At 44.0% G+C, this 17,684-nt stretch overlaps 1 protein-coding gene across 4 annotated transcripts in view; it reads right to left on the bottom strand.

Moving 5' to 3' along the window:
- The window catches only part of LOC130857767 (chondroitin sulfate proteoglycan 4-like), a 74,909-nt gene that overhangs the window by 32,876 nt on the left and 24,349 nt on the right, over nucleotides 1-17,684 (bottom strand). For all 4 annotated transcript variants that reach the window (XM_057743536.1, XM_057743521.1, XM_057743528.1 and 1 more), the window contains 2 exons: nucleotides 7,592-7,790; nucleotides 3,652-3,783 (listed from right to left, as the gene is read on the bottom strand). In XM_057743536.1, coding sequence (XP_057599519.1) covers nucleotides 3,652-3,783; nucleotides 7,592-7,790 — 331 coding nt within the window. The remainder of the gene's footprint in view (nucleotides 1-3,651; nucleotides 3,784-7,591; nucleotides 7,791-17,684) is intronic.

Raw genomic sequence — 17,684 nt, 5'->3', positions numbered from 1 at the left:
AGCATGGCCAAAATCTACTGCGCTGGTGGAGAAAGTCCAACTGGTATGGGATCAATGAGAGTGGAAAAAAAAAAGAAAAAGACTAATTTTGGGTTGCAATATTCCCATAACCCAAGAGAGTAAAACACACAAAATTTCCACATAGTCATTGCTGTTTATTAAATTGTATGTCAAGGGAGGGAGGGAGCACGGGGATATGTGTATAAAAACAGATGATTGAACTTGGTGTACCCCCCAAAAAATAATAAATAAATAAATGCCCAGTTAGATTAGAATACTATGAAGATATTAGAAATTAATTTCATAATTAAAGAACTAAGTTAAAAGCAGAAATAAAAATAAAAAAAAGCTTGAGTAATAATTTTGAAAAAAAAAAAATTGTATGTATCTTTTCCTGGTTGTGTATATCAATCCATCAGTCACATGAAGAAGGAGGCAACCGAAACAGCCACCATGATGGTCTCATCCTCAGGGAACTGATATTCTAAAACAGAGGCATCCCTGGAACACAGGCGCACACAGAAAGGACAGGAGCGCGATCTGAGCGCGAGGTTTGGGGTCGGTATCTGCCCTCGGCGTTAGGGCTTATGATTCCCGTTAGTTACGTGACTTTGAACCTGTCCAAGCCTCGGTGTTTTTTATGTGCCAAATAGAGAGGATCAAAACTTGCTTTTAAATACATGGTTTTGTTCAAGTCCTTATAACAACTCACTTCAGTAGGTAAAAAAATATAAAACACTACAAAAACATAGATATCAATCTATTCCTATTATAGAATAGGCATTCTATTCTCCCATTATAGTTCTATCAAATCCATAGCTCTGTAAGAAGGAATAGATTTTCCCTGATATTTCAGAACATGCAGGTCAACTCGAGCCTGACAAGAGCGGCTGTAGCGGCCACCTGGAGTCACACCGGAGGTGGGACGCAGAATGCCTCCCTTTCCCCACCCCAGCCAAGGGGCTGGCTGTTAGAGGAGGGAGGCAGAGGTCGCTCAGGGTCTGCTCCCAGCACGACCTGACATGGTGGGGGGGAGGGCGGTCCTGAGGGAAGACGTCTGGGGCATCTGTCATCATCATCCCTGCAGCTTTCACAGCATCAGGAACAACATCCTAGGAGGCTGCTGCAGAGCTGGGCTGAGCGCCGCGCGACTGTGTCTCTGGAGAGAGGATGAGGAGATGTGGTCTTCAGAACCACGCCCACACCTAGGAATTCTGATGCAGAACAGAGGCGGCCATTGCTACTTGGGGATGCTAGGGCAGGAAGAGTGCCAAGAACAACGGGACCAAGGGACCCATAATGTCCATCCCATCTCTAAAATCTGTGACTCCATCGTTCTCATTCCACACCCACCCAAGCTCAGATCAAATGTAAGAACCACCTGATGGAAACATACATAAAAATCCATCTTCTTGGGGCTTCCCTGGTGGCACAGCGGTTAAGAATCTGCCTGCCAATGCAGGGGACACGGGTTCGATCCCTGCTCCAGGAAGATCCCACATGCCACAGAGCAACTAAGCCCATGCACCACAACTATTGAGCCTGCACTCTAGAGCCTGCAAGCCACAACTATTGAGCCCATGTGCCACAACTACTGAAGCCCGTGCGCCTAGAGCCCATGCTCCACAACAAGAGAAGCCACCTCAATGAGAAGCCCAAGCACTGCAACCAAGAGTAGCCTCCGTTTGCCGTAACTAGAGAAAGCCCGTGTGCAGCAACAAAGACCCAACGCAGCCAATAAATAAATTAATTAATTAAAAAGAAAAAAAATCCATCTTCCTTCCTACTGGCCAGGAGCTGGAGTTGGAAATAAGTCACAGTCTGGGGATAGAGGACAACACAGAAACCAACAATAACAGACCTAACGAGCTAGGCAGAGCTGGAAAAAGAAACAGCTCCCTCTGGGATCTGAGGATAACATACAAGTTCCGGTGGAGGGTTCTCAGATTCAGCATACAGGGAGGCCTGGGCAGGGCAGGTACAGCACATGTGGGGAAGGGAAAGGAGATGGCTGGCTCAGGGCTGTGTCCAAATAGTAAAAAGAGGGCTAAGAAAACTCTTTGTTTTGCATAGTTCCACAAAGTGACAAGGGATACTTCAACATATTTTTCTTGCTAAACTAAATATTCAGTAAAACAGGTGCCAGAAATGCAAAACCTTCTAAGCTGTAGTGGCTATAACTCCCCTTTAATAAGACTGTCTTCAATTACTAAACAGAGTTCAGCCAGAATAGATGAGAGGTATTTAATCTTTTGCAGCAACCAGATTTACTCTGATTTTAGACCCTGTTTTTAATACACTGCTGTATTTTTCAGAATATGCGGGTACAGTAGTTTGCTTATTTTTTAAAACGCTGAGTGGCAACCTAACTGCCTTGAAAAAAAACAATAGAAGCATCACATTTATTCTCAGAGAAAAACTGTGGAACATGAAAAGGTTTTAGAAGAGAAGAATCTGGGTTAACATATCTTCAATTGGATTTTGATATGGTTTCTTTTGTGAGCTCAAAATGCTTAAAGCACCTAAAAATTTCAAAATTTCTCCATAAAATTCTTGGTTTTTTTTTTTTTAAAGTTACAAACAGTAACCTTTTTCTCTAGGGTTACTATAGAGGTAGGTAAGCTTTATCTATTTCCTGGTTGCACAGCCAAGTTATATCATCTCTTTAAGTCACAAATTCTGCCAACTTACTGTGAATATATCACCTATCTCACATGGACATAAGGATTCAAAGACTAGTACAGTGCTAGCCCCATGGATCTCAGTCCTGGCTGTACTTCAGAACCACCTGGGACTTAAAAAAAAAAAAAAACGATGGCCAGGACCCATTCCAAAGACTCCCATTCAACTGGTGTGAGGTGAGGCTGGGATACTGGTATTTTTTAAAGCTTCCCAGTGATTGAGAACAACTTGCTACAGTAACCATGGAGTGGCTATAAGTAATAAAATGATTAGTCTTTTTCCATCTATATTTGACTGATATGCATAACAATTAAACAAGTTACAATGCACAGGGCTTTTTTTTAAACTGTAATATAAAATTTTACTATTTCCTGTGCTGTCTACCTCAGTGCTTTTTTGGGGAAACAACAAGTTTAAAATTTTTTTCCTTCTTTTTTATTACCCTTGCCATTGGGTAAATCTTTTTCTATCCCTGCTATGAGGGTACTGAGCCAGAGACACTCACTTCAATCTTTCCATTCTTGGCAAAAAGCAGTCCAAAGGATTCGGGGCCCTGAAGCAAGAACTCAGTGAAATCCTGATGGTCTCCCTGACACACAGGGTTTTAATATTCCAAAAACGAAAACCCCACGATCTAGATGGTCATGACAGAGCCTGGCTCTCCTGTTCTTTAAGGAGCCTAAGGAGAGAGCGGGAAGAAAGGGCACATGGATCATCAAGATTCTTCCCCCTTTGCGCTTCACCAACATGCTCTCTTCTAAGGAACAGGAGAGAGGAAAGAGAGGGGTGGGGAAGACCCAGCCTTGCTTTTGCTAAATTCCTGCAAAGAGACCATTCTTTCCGGGACTTTGTAACTGTTGTTGATACCACTCTGTACTAAAAGATGATACTTTACATCATGCAGGTAGAACTTTCTAAACAAAGTGAAAAACGCTTAAACCCAAACACTCAATGAAGTTAACATCTTACCTGGAAAGATGCTCAGTCCTCTGTTTACTTCTAAGGTAATGATCAGAGCTCGAGCTGTGATGCTAAAAATCTGTCTCGGTGCAAAGTTCAAACCGTCAGTAACCTGAAAATTAAAGCCTCCTGACATTGCTCCTTCAAAAGAAGAAATTACGCACTGGTCAATTTGGTTGTTTTGCAAAAGCCACCCACTTTTCCTCCTCTCCCACCTGATCCCCCTGCAAAGCGACCCCTATCAATTTGAGAATACAGTCACTAAGCTCACCAAATCAAATATTGCCAAAACACAAAGTTAAAAGAACATCAATAAAGGTCTAAAACGCATATTCCTGCCTCACTCTCTCCTGAGAGTAACAGAAGAAAGCAAAGATGTGACCTATTCATCACCTGCATTTTATTATTTTGGAATCAATTTATACTGATAAAACTAATACATGCATGTAACACACACACATACACACACACCCTTAGCAGTTTCTGAATATTTATAACACTTACTTGATAATACTGAAAATCAAAACTAAAGGGAAGTAAATAACACTTAGTCCCTCCCCCCATATAACTTCCCGTTATTCATCGATCTCAAACTAGCTGTTTTCTGCTAAGGGGGGAGAGAGAAACGTGGAGAAGGACTCAGCTCCGGTTTCCTTAAATTCCTGCAAGAAGAGAATTCTACTCCCACACTTCTGTCAAGGGATCAATTAGTGGTATCAGCAAAGTTATAAATTAACTTATGTGTGAAACAGAAGTTGAGGCTGGCCCCCTACTGCTCCTGTTCCTGGGAGTGCTTTACCAATTTGCCTCCCAAAGCACCAGGCAAGATCACCACGCAGACAGCCTGGTGATCACAGTCCCCTCGCCCTTTGAAATTGTTCATCCAGCAGTAAATTTGCAGGCCCACAGGTCTTTGCATCATGTAATGGGTAGAAATGTCCTCTTTGTTGCCCTCAGGGACATGTGGCAGGGAACAAAGGAGGCATGGTCAGGCTCTGCAATTACCTACAAGTACTCCCTTAATAACATGATTCAATAAAAGGCTGGCTGATGGCTTAACAGTCTCTCAAGTCTCTGTTATCTAAGCAAACCCAGGGAGTTCTGATTCCTCAAAAAAAAAAAAAAAGGTTACAGACTTTAAAAAATTTTCCCAATACACTCAAGAGTCATCGTGTTTTAAAAAACAGAAAGAGAATTTGGGGCCAGCTTAATTCAGAACAGAGGGCCACAACCAAATGTTCTTTTTGTTTGCTTGCCTGTTTTCACTAGAAATGGCACTTTGAGAGTTGTATCTAATTAAACGTGAAATTAGGGAGAGAAAGCTTCTGCCATGAGGCATTTTGAACATTTCATGAATCCGGAAACAAAATGGAAATGGAATCAAAAGGAATTCTATCAAAATAAACACTAGAATAGTATACTGGGTATGCCCTAACTATCACACTAATTATGACCAAAGAGGGGGAAGGAGGGAAACGTGAAAGCAGCTGTGACCTGTGGATTTTGTATTGTACCACCTCAGATTTTCCTGACCTGACAGTGCTTTCAGAAGGGCAACCTGAAATCACTTAGCCCCCGACTTCTTGGCTCTATCGACCTACTTAGGCTGTTACGTGGCATAATGAACTAGATTGATGGCAGAGCACTTTGCAAACATAAATGTGAAGAGAGACTAATGAAACCTGTGTCTTTGTTTGGGGCTGCTGATGGACACATGCAGCAGGGAGAACCAGCTGCTTTCAGCAAGAGACTCCTCTGCAGCTGGGCTCCAGCCACTTTGAAGGCTATTATTGCCTCCAAGTCCATTTAGAAAATGTAATGGATTCACTCTCAAAGAGCTTGACTATAGCCCTCCTTCCTGCTTTTCTAGGAGAAATTGTTTTCTCTACTCTCCAAAAGCAAATATTGACCTGGTAGTTAAATAAATCAATCCAGAGAGCTAATTTACATTTTAATCCTTCATTGCAAAGGGTCACTTCAGTTCTTCAACCTACTCTGGCCTTCAATGGGTGGCAGCTAGTGGAGAAAGCCCAACTATAGGGTCAGACCAACTTATATATCTTTCTGAGCCTCAGTTTCTTCATCACTGAAATGAGATCATGACTCCCGAAACCACAGAGAACTTTTGCAGGGTAAATGAAATGGGTGGTGTGACTGCATCTCCTGCAGTGCCTAGGATGTGCGGGAGAGTCCATAACTCCTTTCCACTGCGCAGTTTCAGAGATGCTGAACTTCCCCTGTGCAGGTCTCGGGGGTAGTTCTCACCATTTTGAAAATATAATCATCCTTTTTTAAATTATTTTATGTTTATTTTTTGGCTGCACTGGGTCTTCGTTGCTGTGCGGGGGCTTTCTCTAGCTGTGGAGAGCGGGGGCTACTCTTCGTTGTGGAGCCCGGGCTTCTCATGGCAGTGGCTTCTCTCATAGAGCATGGGCTCTAGGCGAGCGGGCTTCAGTAGTTGTATCACAAAGGCTCAGCAGTTGTGGCTCACGGGCTCTAGAGTGCAGGCTCAGTAATTGTGGTGCACGGGCTCAGTTCCTCCACAGCATGTGGGATCTTCCCAGGCCAGGGATGAGCCCGTGTCCCCTGCACTGGCAGGCGGGTTTTTAACCACTGCGCCATCCGGGAAGTCCATATGAGGATCCTTCTACAGAGATAAAAAACTTCCTAGGCCCTTGCCTAATAATACCTGGATTTTTAGTATCTACTAATCAAAACCACACATAATTGGCAGAAACATCCTGTCAATTCAATGTCCCTTTAAATGAATTGCATTTTATTAATGAGCACATCTGCACACAAAAAATAAAAACACACCTATGTGGAAAAGATCATTCAGTCTAGAAACAATGCTTTGGTACGTATGTGGGTAGATTCAGGACCTTGTTGCAATAAAACCAACCCCCAACAGGTCCCCGGGCTACAGGTTGGGAACCACTGGATGAGAGCAGTCACATAGTAAATGATTTTCAGATTATCTAGGAATTCTTTGCACTTAACTGCAAAGATAATCAGGAAATTACTACAATTGAATTTAGAAGATTTTTATCTTTATTTTCTTTACTATATTTTCAAAGAAGATAATTAAAAATGGCCGGAAAGATGCGGCTCTTAACTTTCCCATCATGCGCCCCCAGCTCACGCCCCCCACCATTTCCTCCTGCAGGCTGGGGATGGGTGGCTTCCCCTCTCCAGCCACTGACAAGGGCAGCCTGGAAATAAAGGCAGGCTGGATCACCCCTCCTGCAGGTTCACAGTGGCTGTTTGGCTTACTGATTTACTGATGACCAGAAGGAAGAAAACAAAGCCTTTTCGTGTCAGGGTCTCTTAGATTCACAGTTACATTTATTCATTCGTTCACACGTTCATTCATTTAACAGATACATTTGTTGTGTCCACTAATGTATCCCTAGCATTTGCAACGTTACCTGGCACATAATAGGTATTCAATATGATTTCATTCTTTCAATAAATTTTTATTAAGCACCTACTATGTTTCAGTCACTGTTCTTAGGTGGTGAGGTTAGAAGAGCAAACAAAAGAAAGATCCTATTTTTCTAGCCCTTATGCTCTAGTGGGGGAGATTGATAACAAACAAATGAACAAATCAACCTATACTACAATGTCAGGTAGCCAGGGTAAGGGACAGCGGGTGACAGAAGAGATGCGATTTTAGTGGGCGGTCAGGAAAAGGCTCTCTGAGGAGCTTATATATATCTGAGCACAGGCCTTACACGACAGTGTGAGTAAGCCACGTGGGAGTTACAGGTACCCTCTAAGGTTTGCTATTATTGACCTTGCTAAAATGTGTCCCTTTTTAAAAAACTATAGAGTCTGCAAAGTTTTTAGGTGGCTTGTGGTTTTCTGCCAGCAGCTATTAGGTTTGACTACATGTTAACCTTTGACTGAAACACATTTTAGTTTCACATTGTTTTTCTCAGTGACGTACCAGTGTGTACAAACACTAGCTGGCCCTCGTTGATTTGAGCCTGGGTGAAGTTCTGGATGCTAGTGCCAGGGACGGACTTGAGAGCCAAATGTCCATTGCTGGGTGGAGAGACCAAGTAGGCCAGGTCCTGCGGGGAGGAGTCCCCATCTTCTGCACAGAGCTCACCACGGGTAATCTCAGTGACAGAATTTACCCACACCTTAAACAGAAGAGAATCACAGATCTTGAAAGGATCGATTCCAATCATATAATGCTAGTAAACTGAATAGCTCTGAGACCCTGACCCCTTGCACAAAGATTTAAAAACTAGAGCAATTCACCCGAGCTTTTAAAGCATGAAGATCCTTAATTCAAAACAGACATATAATTAAAAGCCAGATGAAATGCAGAGCATGTTGTAGTGTTTATTTAATTTATGAGGTTTACGAGGTTTCAATAAAAATAGAATTCTTGTTATTTATTCAAAATTAATTATTTAAACAGCATATACATTTCTATAAAGTATAAAAGCAATAAAAGCTGATGGTTACTAAGTACCTTCTGTGTGGCTGACATGTGCTAAGTAACTGTGTGGAATGGCAGATGACCACAGAACCTACCCCACAGGGTTGATTTAAGCATTTCTATTCATTACTTTAAGAAGCACATGATTTCATCAGCTTTCAAATATTTGAAGGCAAAACACACACCGCACATTTTTGTATTATTCTCCTTTACCCTATCTGTCTTGCAGGAAAACAAATATCTGGTCCCTCTGGCCTTGTAATGCTTGCTGTGCTGGTAGCTCATTAAAATTCTCTCTGGTAAGTCTCTATCTCTCACATTATTCAACCATTCATCATTTTTTGAGCATCTGCTACATTCCAGGCAATGTTCTGGTGCTTGCAATATGCCAGGAAACAAAACAGAGTCCTGTCCTCCTGGCGCACACATTCCAGCAGGAGAGGCTGAGGGAGTACAGGGAAGAAACAATAAGAATAATGAAGAAATGAATTACATACTCTGTCAGAGGGTCACCGGCACCGTGAAAGAAGCTTTAAGGGAAGCAGAATGAGCGCTCAGGGGGCGGGAGAACGTTACACAGGAGGCTGGTCTGAGGAAATCTGGGAGGAGGGGAGGGAGGAGCCTCGTGGACCAGGCGGGAGGAACATCCGGGCAGAGGGAACAGCCCAGCGGGGGAGCTGGTGGCGAGCCTCGGCTGCTTGAGGGGCAGCAAAGAGGTCGGGGTGGCGGGACCAGAGCAGCGAGATGAAGGGTAGAAGGAGGCGCGTTAACACGGTCTGGAGGGTCAGATCCTGCAGCCACGCGAAGAACCCGGGCTTCTCTTGAGGGCAACGGGGAGTCACCGTGGGGCTGCAGGTGGGGTGTACCCTGGCCTGGCTTAGGTCCTAACAGACCCCTGTGGCTTCTGTGCCGAGGACAGGCTGTGGGAGGCCCAGGGTGGGAGCAGGACGACAGGAGGCGGCTGCAGAGAGAGAAGAGAGCCGGGGGAGCTGGACAGGAGGTAGGAAGCGGGGAAACTCTGGGTGTGTGCGGGCCGCAGAGCCTGCAGTTTCTGACGAGCCAGCTGTGGTGAGGTGCGGAAGGAAAGGCAGAGCAGAGGACCTGGTTTGGGTCTCGGCAGCTGGAAGGACGGAGTCGCCATCAACTGAGACGGGGGCGGCTGCGGGGTGGAGTGGGTCTGAGCAGGAAGAGCGGGAGTTCAGTTGTGAGAGCTGCTGAGTTTAAAGCGCTGGTTGAGACGGCGCATCACGTCTGATGGAATTAGGCTGTGTCGGGGTTCTCCACGCCTGCAGTCACGTGATAGCTCACCAACACTAAAGATGCTGGCTTTATCACCAACTAGATATTCACATTTCTCTCTGTAGGTATAAACGTCCTCCCCACAGAAACACGGTGCACATCCCCAAGCTGATGTGTCATTCTTTGCTCTCAGACTAGAACCTTATCATCTTCTACGTTTGTTACCACCTTGTTAAAAATTCAATCCTAAGTGATTTGCTAGGTAATCACACTGGCCTAAGGGGCTGTTCTTCCCCGTAGAAAAGGCAGTTTATGAAATAACTTAAATGTAACTAAACAGAATTTGAGATGGGGAGATCAGAAAGTACATCGGATTCCTGCATGTACCTACCAAGCACGGGATCCACTTTAGCTATGAAACCTCGGCACATTTCTCAACTTCTCTGTGCCTCAATTCCCTCATTAGTGAACTAGGGATAAAAGAATTACTATGTGTAATGAGTAATTTAAGATCTGAAAAGTGCCTAGAACAAGCTTTACCTGGCACATAGTAAGCATTCAAGAAATATTAGCTTTACGTTACCCATCTTTTTCATTAGATTCGGCTCTGAGAATGGATGCGATTTCTTCATGCTACTTAAAATTCATTTGGAGTTTAATGATTACCACTTTTTAAAATATTTATTTATTTACTTGGCTGTGTCGGGCCTTAGTTGCCGTGCACGGCTTAGTTGCCCCGCAGCACGTGAGATCTTAGTTCCCTGACCAGGGATCGAACCCACATCCCCTGCATTGGAAGGCACATTCTTAACCACTGGACCACCGGGGAAGTCCCTGGTTACCACTTTTAAAGCTATCCTTTTCTTAAACTTTTTTTAATTGGACTATAGTTGGTTTACAATATTGTGCTAATTTCAGGTGTAGAGCGAAGTGATTCAGTTATATATATATATTTTTCCAGATTATTTTCCATTATTACAAGATACTGAATATAGTTCCCTGTACTACACAGTAAATCCTTGTTGCTGATCTATTTTAGGTACAGTATCGTGTCTGTTAATCACATACTCCTAATTTATCCCTTCCCTCATCCCTTTCCCCTTTAGTAACCCTAAATTGGCTATTCTATAATATGTCCTGTACATTTTGTTAATCCCACAGCATTCCTCCATAATTTGGGGTAGTTTATCCATTTAATGACTGTGTTGTCAATGGATGCTCCTACATCTTGGCATTTGGAATACACCCACTGAGGATTTTTCAGCCTTAAACTCTAAAGACATCAATTTTTTAATAGCTACCAGAAATGTTAATCAACCTAATGTTCAAATAATAAGGTTTTGGTCTTCAGTTAATCCACGTGAAGCCTACAGTCTCTATAAAATACACAAGCTGGACTGCTTAAGAAAATTCCAAGTCCAATCATTCTAGCTTTTCACTTTTTACATCTTTAAATCCATCTGTGTATTTTATTCTCATTTTTTTAGGAACTTGAACTGATTTGGAAATGTACTGCCATTTCTCTTCCCGTGACTCGCAGATACTCATTTTTTCCAACACCGTGCATACAAAAGCTGGATGAAGCATGTTTTCCACTGTAGTTACTCTTCTGTGAAACACTGCTTTTGCCCCTCTTGCCTCTGGAAAATACCATCTTCCAAAACAAATGTAAAACCTGCCACTCAAGACAAGAACTAGTAACCTCGGGTCTCCACTTCCACTCAAACCAAATTTAGTTCGATTAAAAGTCCCATTGCTTTCGGCGAGGCCTGATTTAACGCCTATTCCTTGGTAACAGAAACCTCAAATGGGTGGGGACAATTCCAAACTTGAATTCGGATTTCAGTGTGATCCAAAGCCTAAGAAAAAATGGTTTAAGGAATTAATATCTGAAAAAATTAATACTTGAACCTGGAATGATATATTTTTTAATTCGCCTTTAACTTAAACAGGAGGTTAGTGAGATTTAGAAAAATTATGATCCAATATATCCAAATTATGATCCTAATATTTAAAAACCCAGACCTTTGTTTTGAGTTTCACATGAGAGAGGTGAAATACCCCTGCACCCTTTGACCCTTGCAGGCCTTGAGGCCTCCAAGTCACCATCTCAGACTTTACTGCCTTCATTCGTCCACTGTCCCCAGCTCTCAAAGCTCCTTTTGGTGATGGCAAGTGTTTATCAGAAACAAGCAAACAGTTCTATTTCTGGTACGAACAACAACAACAACAATAAAACAAAATGTACAGTAACACTGAAAGCAAAAGTTGAAAAATAGAAAAATGAAGCCCCCTTGTGGACACCAGTACATCTTACCAGGTATGCATGAAAATCACTGGTCGTGCTTGAGTACGAAAGTACTCAGGAGAACATACTTCAGAGCAAAATGCAAAGAATTCCCCCGACGTGGTCTAACTCCAGTTCCTAACTCCAGTTGCTCATGACAGACATGATCTCCTGTACCACTGAAGGGCCACAGTCAGCCAGCCACAAGTCCTGGGACTTAAGGCAATGTTGTGAAGACACTTTCAGGGCACTTGAAATGCTGGGACCGAGGGGTTAACGTGCTGGTTTCTGCCTCTGAACTCCCACCCAGAGTCTGAGATGCCGTTAGCAGCTCTGCCCCATCCTCCCACTCCCTTCTCCCACGTAGACTGCAGACGACCCTGTGCCACCTCCGCTAAGCTCCTGTGACAAGTAAGGAGAGTGAGCGGTCACGTGGGGTAGTCTGAAGGTCTTGAGAAAATGCTGTTTGAAAGTCAAAGATGGCAGAGAACCTGAAGACGGTGATGGTTAATTTTATGTGTCAACTTGACTGGGCCACAGGGTACCCAGATATTTGGTCAGATGTTATTCTGGGTGGATGTGAGGATGTTTTTGGGTGAGAGTAACATTTAAATGGGTTGAGTGAGTCACACAGATTGGCCTCCCTCAGGTAAGTGAACCTCACCAAACAATTGAAGGCCCGAATGGAACAAAAGAGCTGATCCTTCCCTGAGTAAAGAGAATTCTTTCCTGCCTGACTGCCTCTGAACTGGGACACTGGCTCTTCCTGTCGGCCTGTACATGGGAACTACGCCATCGGCTCTCCTGGTCTCCAGCTCGCCCACTCACCCTACAGATCTTGGGACTCGCCAGCCTTCATGATCACAGAAGCCAACTCTTTATAATAAACAGACAGACAAATAAATAAACACAGACACAGACACACACACACACATCCTATTGGTTCTGTTTCTATGGAGAACCCCACGTAACACAGAGGCCTTATTGATTCATATTTCGGACTGTTTTTGCCCTAGACTCTGCCGCTGTCTAACGCGGTTCTTTTGGGCAAGTCACTTAACTTCGGAAGCTTTCTCTCTTCTTTAAAATGGAAATAACAGCAATCCTCGCTTTATCTACTTCACCAGGTCCTTGGGTTTCTTAACTATAACCGTGAAGGAAGAGACAGTAGAGCATCGTGGTTACAAGCAAAACCGTGCCCTCTGGCTCTGCCACTTGCTGCCTACCAGCAGCTCTTCCACTTCTGACCTTGGGCAAATGTCTGAGCCCCTCTGTGCCTCAGGTTCCTCACCCTTAAGATAAAAATTGTATCCTATAGAGTTGTTGAAGATTAAATGAGTAAATAAATGTAAAATGCCTAGAACAATGCCAGAAACAGAGTAAGTGCCATGTAAGCTTTAGCTACCTTTACGATTATATAAATGCTAGTAGTTATTACTGTCTGCCATGCTCTGAAATCTAGAAAAAGAAAAATCACTGTCTGAAATAATCCCCTACATTTGAATCTTTTGCCTGGAAAGAAGTAACCAGTAACCATAGCTTGGGAGAAATGATCTGTTTGTTGGAAAATGTATTCCCACAACTCTGCTGTTTTGATGAAATGCACACGCTTTATACGTTAGTTTTCAGAGAGTTAACAAGCCTAACGTGTGACAATTCTTTAACTGTATTAGAAGTTATCAATTCATGAGAACACCTTGCAATATTGTAATATGTTCAACACACACAGTTTTTCCAGGAAGTTTTCCATGTTCATTTGCCACTGTTATTATAATTCTCATGGATATGATAGAGATATCATATGCTGATAAAAAAATTAGGGGCATAAAGTAAAGAATATCTTAGATGTCATAAACTGCCAATACAGGCTCTTGAAATCAGCAAGACCAACTCCTGGCTGTCTCTTTACTCTTTTCCATCAGGTCTAAATTATGCTGAGATTGAGAATAGACGTCATTCCATCTTAAAATTTTAGAGTACAAGATTTCCTTCTTCTAAAATCCTTAAACCAATTTCATTCACATTATGCTATATATAACAGGAAAGCAACATTGTAATTATATACCCTGGTCTACATCCCTTTTTCTTCAAATATTCAAAAGTTTATAATTTATGATGTTCTTCCCTTTCTGTCCTTCTTCTCACCATGACTTTGGGCCATAAGAGCAGTACCCAAAGCGAATCAGCCAGGTTTGCAGACAGTGTACCTGGTCCGTCCATCCTTATCTCCTTTCCTGCCGGGCAGAGCAAGGCAGACGGGCAGCGGATGGCAGGGCTAACCCGGCAGGGAGGCCTATGATGATGGGTACTCACAGGGAGGATTCAAAGCCGAGGGTGACCATCTGCGCCCCCTCCCCTGAGCACAAAGACCTCCTGCATGTGGCAAAGTACCCTGATGAAGGGGTGTTTGGGGGAGGGGGTTGTTATAGGCTGCATTAACTCTGTTATAACCTTCCAGTACCTGTTTCTAGGTGCCCTGCTAAATGGAAGTTTCCAAAAATGAACTCCTAGCACTTCACTCAATCTGTAAAAGGTCAGGTGTTCCTAGAAATAGGAATCGTAATTTTTAAAAGTGATTTATCCATATAAAAACATTTCGCTTTGCCAGATCAGTGGCATACAATGTTCTCTGATTAACACCCAAAGTAAGGGATACTTTTTACACAACAACCTAGAACACATGCATATCTGTATGTGTGTGTGTGTGTGTTTAAAACGAAGCAAAAGTTTCATATAACAATCCTGCCCTCACCACACACAGTGCATCTCGATGCTACCTGTTCTATCCTATTATATTCTATTTAATTCGTTTTTAAAATGTTAGTCCTGGGCTTCCTAGGTGGTGCAGTGGTTAAGAATCCACCTGCCAATGCAGGGACATGGGTTTGATCCCTGGTCCAGGAAGATCCCACGTGCCTCAGAGCAATGGAGCCCGTGTGCCACAACTGTTGAGCCTGCGCTTTAGAGCCTGTGAGCCACAACTATTGAGCCCATGTGCCACAACTACTGAAGCCCATGTGCCTAGAGCCCGTGCTCCACAACATGAGAAGCCACAGCAACGAGGGACCTGCGCACCACAACAAAGAGTAGCCCCTGCTCGCTGCAACTAGAGAAATGAAGACCCAACACAGGCAATAAATAAATAAATTTATTTAAAAAATAAAACTAAAAAAATAAAATGTTAGTCCTGATCCACTCAATTAATTTCACAGCCTATTAATAGTTTGCAACCTGGAGTTTTAAAACACCATTCCAGATCATTCCCATGGTGAAGAGCAGAGTGGACTCTGCTCAGACTACCTGGGCTTAAAACTCCTTCTCTTACTGTGTGACCTTGACCAAGGGAGCTGGGCTTTCTGTGCCCCAGGTCTACGGCAATCCTCATTCTATGTCAAGGAGTGTGAGAGAAATGAATGAGAAGTCACATGTGATGCTGTTAAAGCTGCGCCTGATATACCCAAAGAAAACCATAATCCCAAAAGAAACATGTACCATAATGTTTATTGCAGCACTATTTACAATAGCCAGGACATGGAAGCAACCGAAATGCCCATCAACGAATGGATAAAGAAGATGTGGCATATATATACAATGGAATATTACTCAGCTATATAAAGGGATGAGATGGAGCTATATGTGATGAGGTGGATAGACCTAGAGTCTGTCATACAGAGTGAAGTAAGTCAGAAAGAGAAAGACAAATATTGTATGCTAACTCACATATACAGAATCTAAAAATGGTACTGATGAACTCCGTGACAAGAACAAGGACGCAGGTGCAGAGAATGGACTGGAGAACTCGAGGTTTGGGAGGGGGCGGGGGGTGAAGGGGAAGCTGAGACAAAGCGAGAGAGTAGCACAGACATATGTATACTACCAACTGTAAAATAGATAGCCAGTGGGAAGTTGTTGTATAACAAAGGGAGTTCAACTCGAGGATGGAAGATGCCTTAGAGGACTGGGACGGGGAGGGTGGGGGGGAGTCAAAGGAGGGAGGGAATACGGGGATATGTGTATAAAAACAGATGATTGAACTTGGTGTACCCCCCCAAAAATAATAAATAAATTAATAAAATTAAAAAAAAAAAAAAAAGCTGCGCCTGGCTCACAGCAGGCGCTCCGTAAATGCTGGCCGCTTCCCCGTCCTCACCTCTGGAAGGCCAACGGAATGAAGCTGACGAGCATATGGGGTCCTTGTGCCCAGAAACCAGCTCTCGCCACGGAACCTAAGGTCTGGCCACTCTCCTCCCTCTACCTGTTCCGGTCACTCCGAGCTCCTCACGTCCTCAAACGTGCCACACCTGCTAGACTCGCAGCTCCTGCTCTGCGTTATTCCTTCGCTGGGAATGCTCTCGCCGAGGACATTCCTGTGGTTCCTCACTCCCCCACCTGGGCACCCCCACCCCGGCCTTTATTCAGAGAAAGGGGTCACAAAGCAGGCTGAAGACTGCCCTTCCTGAGAAAGTCCTGCTTGCAAGCTGGCGCTTGGCAGGTATCTGGGAACTTGGTTATTAAACAGTTTTCTGTACTGATATAAAACTTTCCCCAGATAATGAGTGGTTCACTGTACCTAAGCAGCACAAACCATGTGGTTCGTGCTGGACACCTGCTTTCCTTCTGGGAATCTGAGGCTTTGGTACAGTCTAGGCAGAGGGCGCCTATCTGAGCAGCCCCCAGTAAACATCTTGGGTACTCAGGACCTAACGCTCTTCCCTGGTAGACGACACTCCCCACACGTCGTCACAACTTGCTGGAGGAATTAAGTGCGTCCTGTGTGACTTCTCTGGAAGAGGACTCTTACGGCCTGCCCCACTTTCCTCTGGACTTCACCCCACGTGCCTCTTCCCCGTGCGGATTTTGCTTCATATCTCTCACTGTGATAAATCTTAGCCATGAGGCTGACTGTATGCTGGTTTCTCTAAGTCCCTGCTAACCAACAAAGCTGGTGAGGGCTCGGGAGCCCCTGACGCGCAGGGCTCCACTCACATGTCCCTTCCTTCAAGAGACCCTCCCTCACGCTGCTGTCCGCAAGGTCCGCCTTCTCTAACCCGTCACTCTCTGTCCCCAGAAGGATACAGCACGTCATCACTCTGTTTATCACATATGTTTACTGTTTTCTCCACTCAACACAGGCTCCATGGGGCACTTAGACTCTCAAAATGTATCGCCCCTGTCACGTGCCAGGGACTGTGCCAGGCACTGAGGGCGCCACAGGACGAGGACAACAAAGTCCCTTCCCAGTGGAGCCTGTGTTTATGGGAGGAGACAAACAATAGATTGTTTACTACAAAGGCAAATAAAGCAGGGTCAGGGGACAGAGGATGGCCCGGTGCTCTTTCTGCTGGTGTGGCCAGGGAAGTATCTATGAGAGCAACACATCTAGAAGCTGGGGAGCTAGAGACCAGCCAGGCTTCCCAGAGCGGGTAACACATCCGTGCTTAAGAAGCCCTGGTACTACATTCTGCCCTGGATGGCTGGAAATCAGTGAAATCTAGAGAGCCTCTTACTCATAACAGTCATAATTCAAACAAAGAAAAAAATCGTTTTGAAAAATAATCCTAGACACCTTGACAGGGAAAGATTTTCACTGATAGAGCACTGGACCATGACCTACAACGGAAGAAACAAATTCTTGAGATTTCTTCCATTTTAAAACAATCAAGCAGATCCTACCAAAAGTATTTCCACATGTTTACATAACTAGTTGATATGTCCTACAGCAGTACCTCGTCACCCCCAGCTTTTAGACACACTAACTTTAAAACCAAAACTATTCATATGTTTTTTTAGTCAAAGAGAAAAGGTTTCCCCAGCCTAGAGCAGACCAACGGAAAATGGTGCCTCAGCCCCTCTCCATCCATCTAAGCGCAGCTTCTCCCAGAGAGTCGAGCAAGGTTTACAGTCATAGAACCCACAGGATGTTATCAGAACTGGGAGGGACTGAGAGATGATCAAGGAAAACACACACGCATGCACGCTCGCACACATGCATGCACGCACAGACACACACATGCACACACACGCACACACACATCCCCACCCTGCAACCCACTTATACTTTTG

This window comes from Hippopotamus amphibius, chromosome 1 (assembly GCF_030028045.1).
Source record: "Hippopotamus amphibius kiboko isolate mHipAmp2 chromosome 1, mHipAmp2.hap2, whole genome shotgun sequence".
Classification (NCBI taxonomy): Eukaryota; Metazoa; Chordata; class Mammalia; order Artiodactyla; family Hippopotamidae; genus Hippopotamus; species Hippopotamus amphibius.
This window is presented reverse-complemented; position numbering and strand designations above follow the sequence as displayed.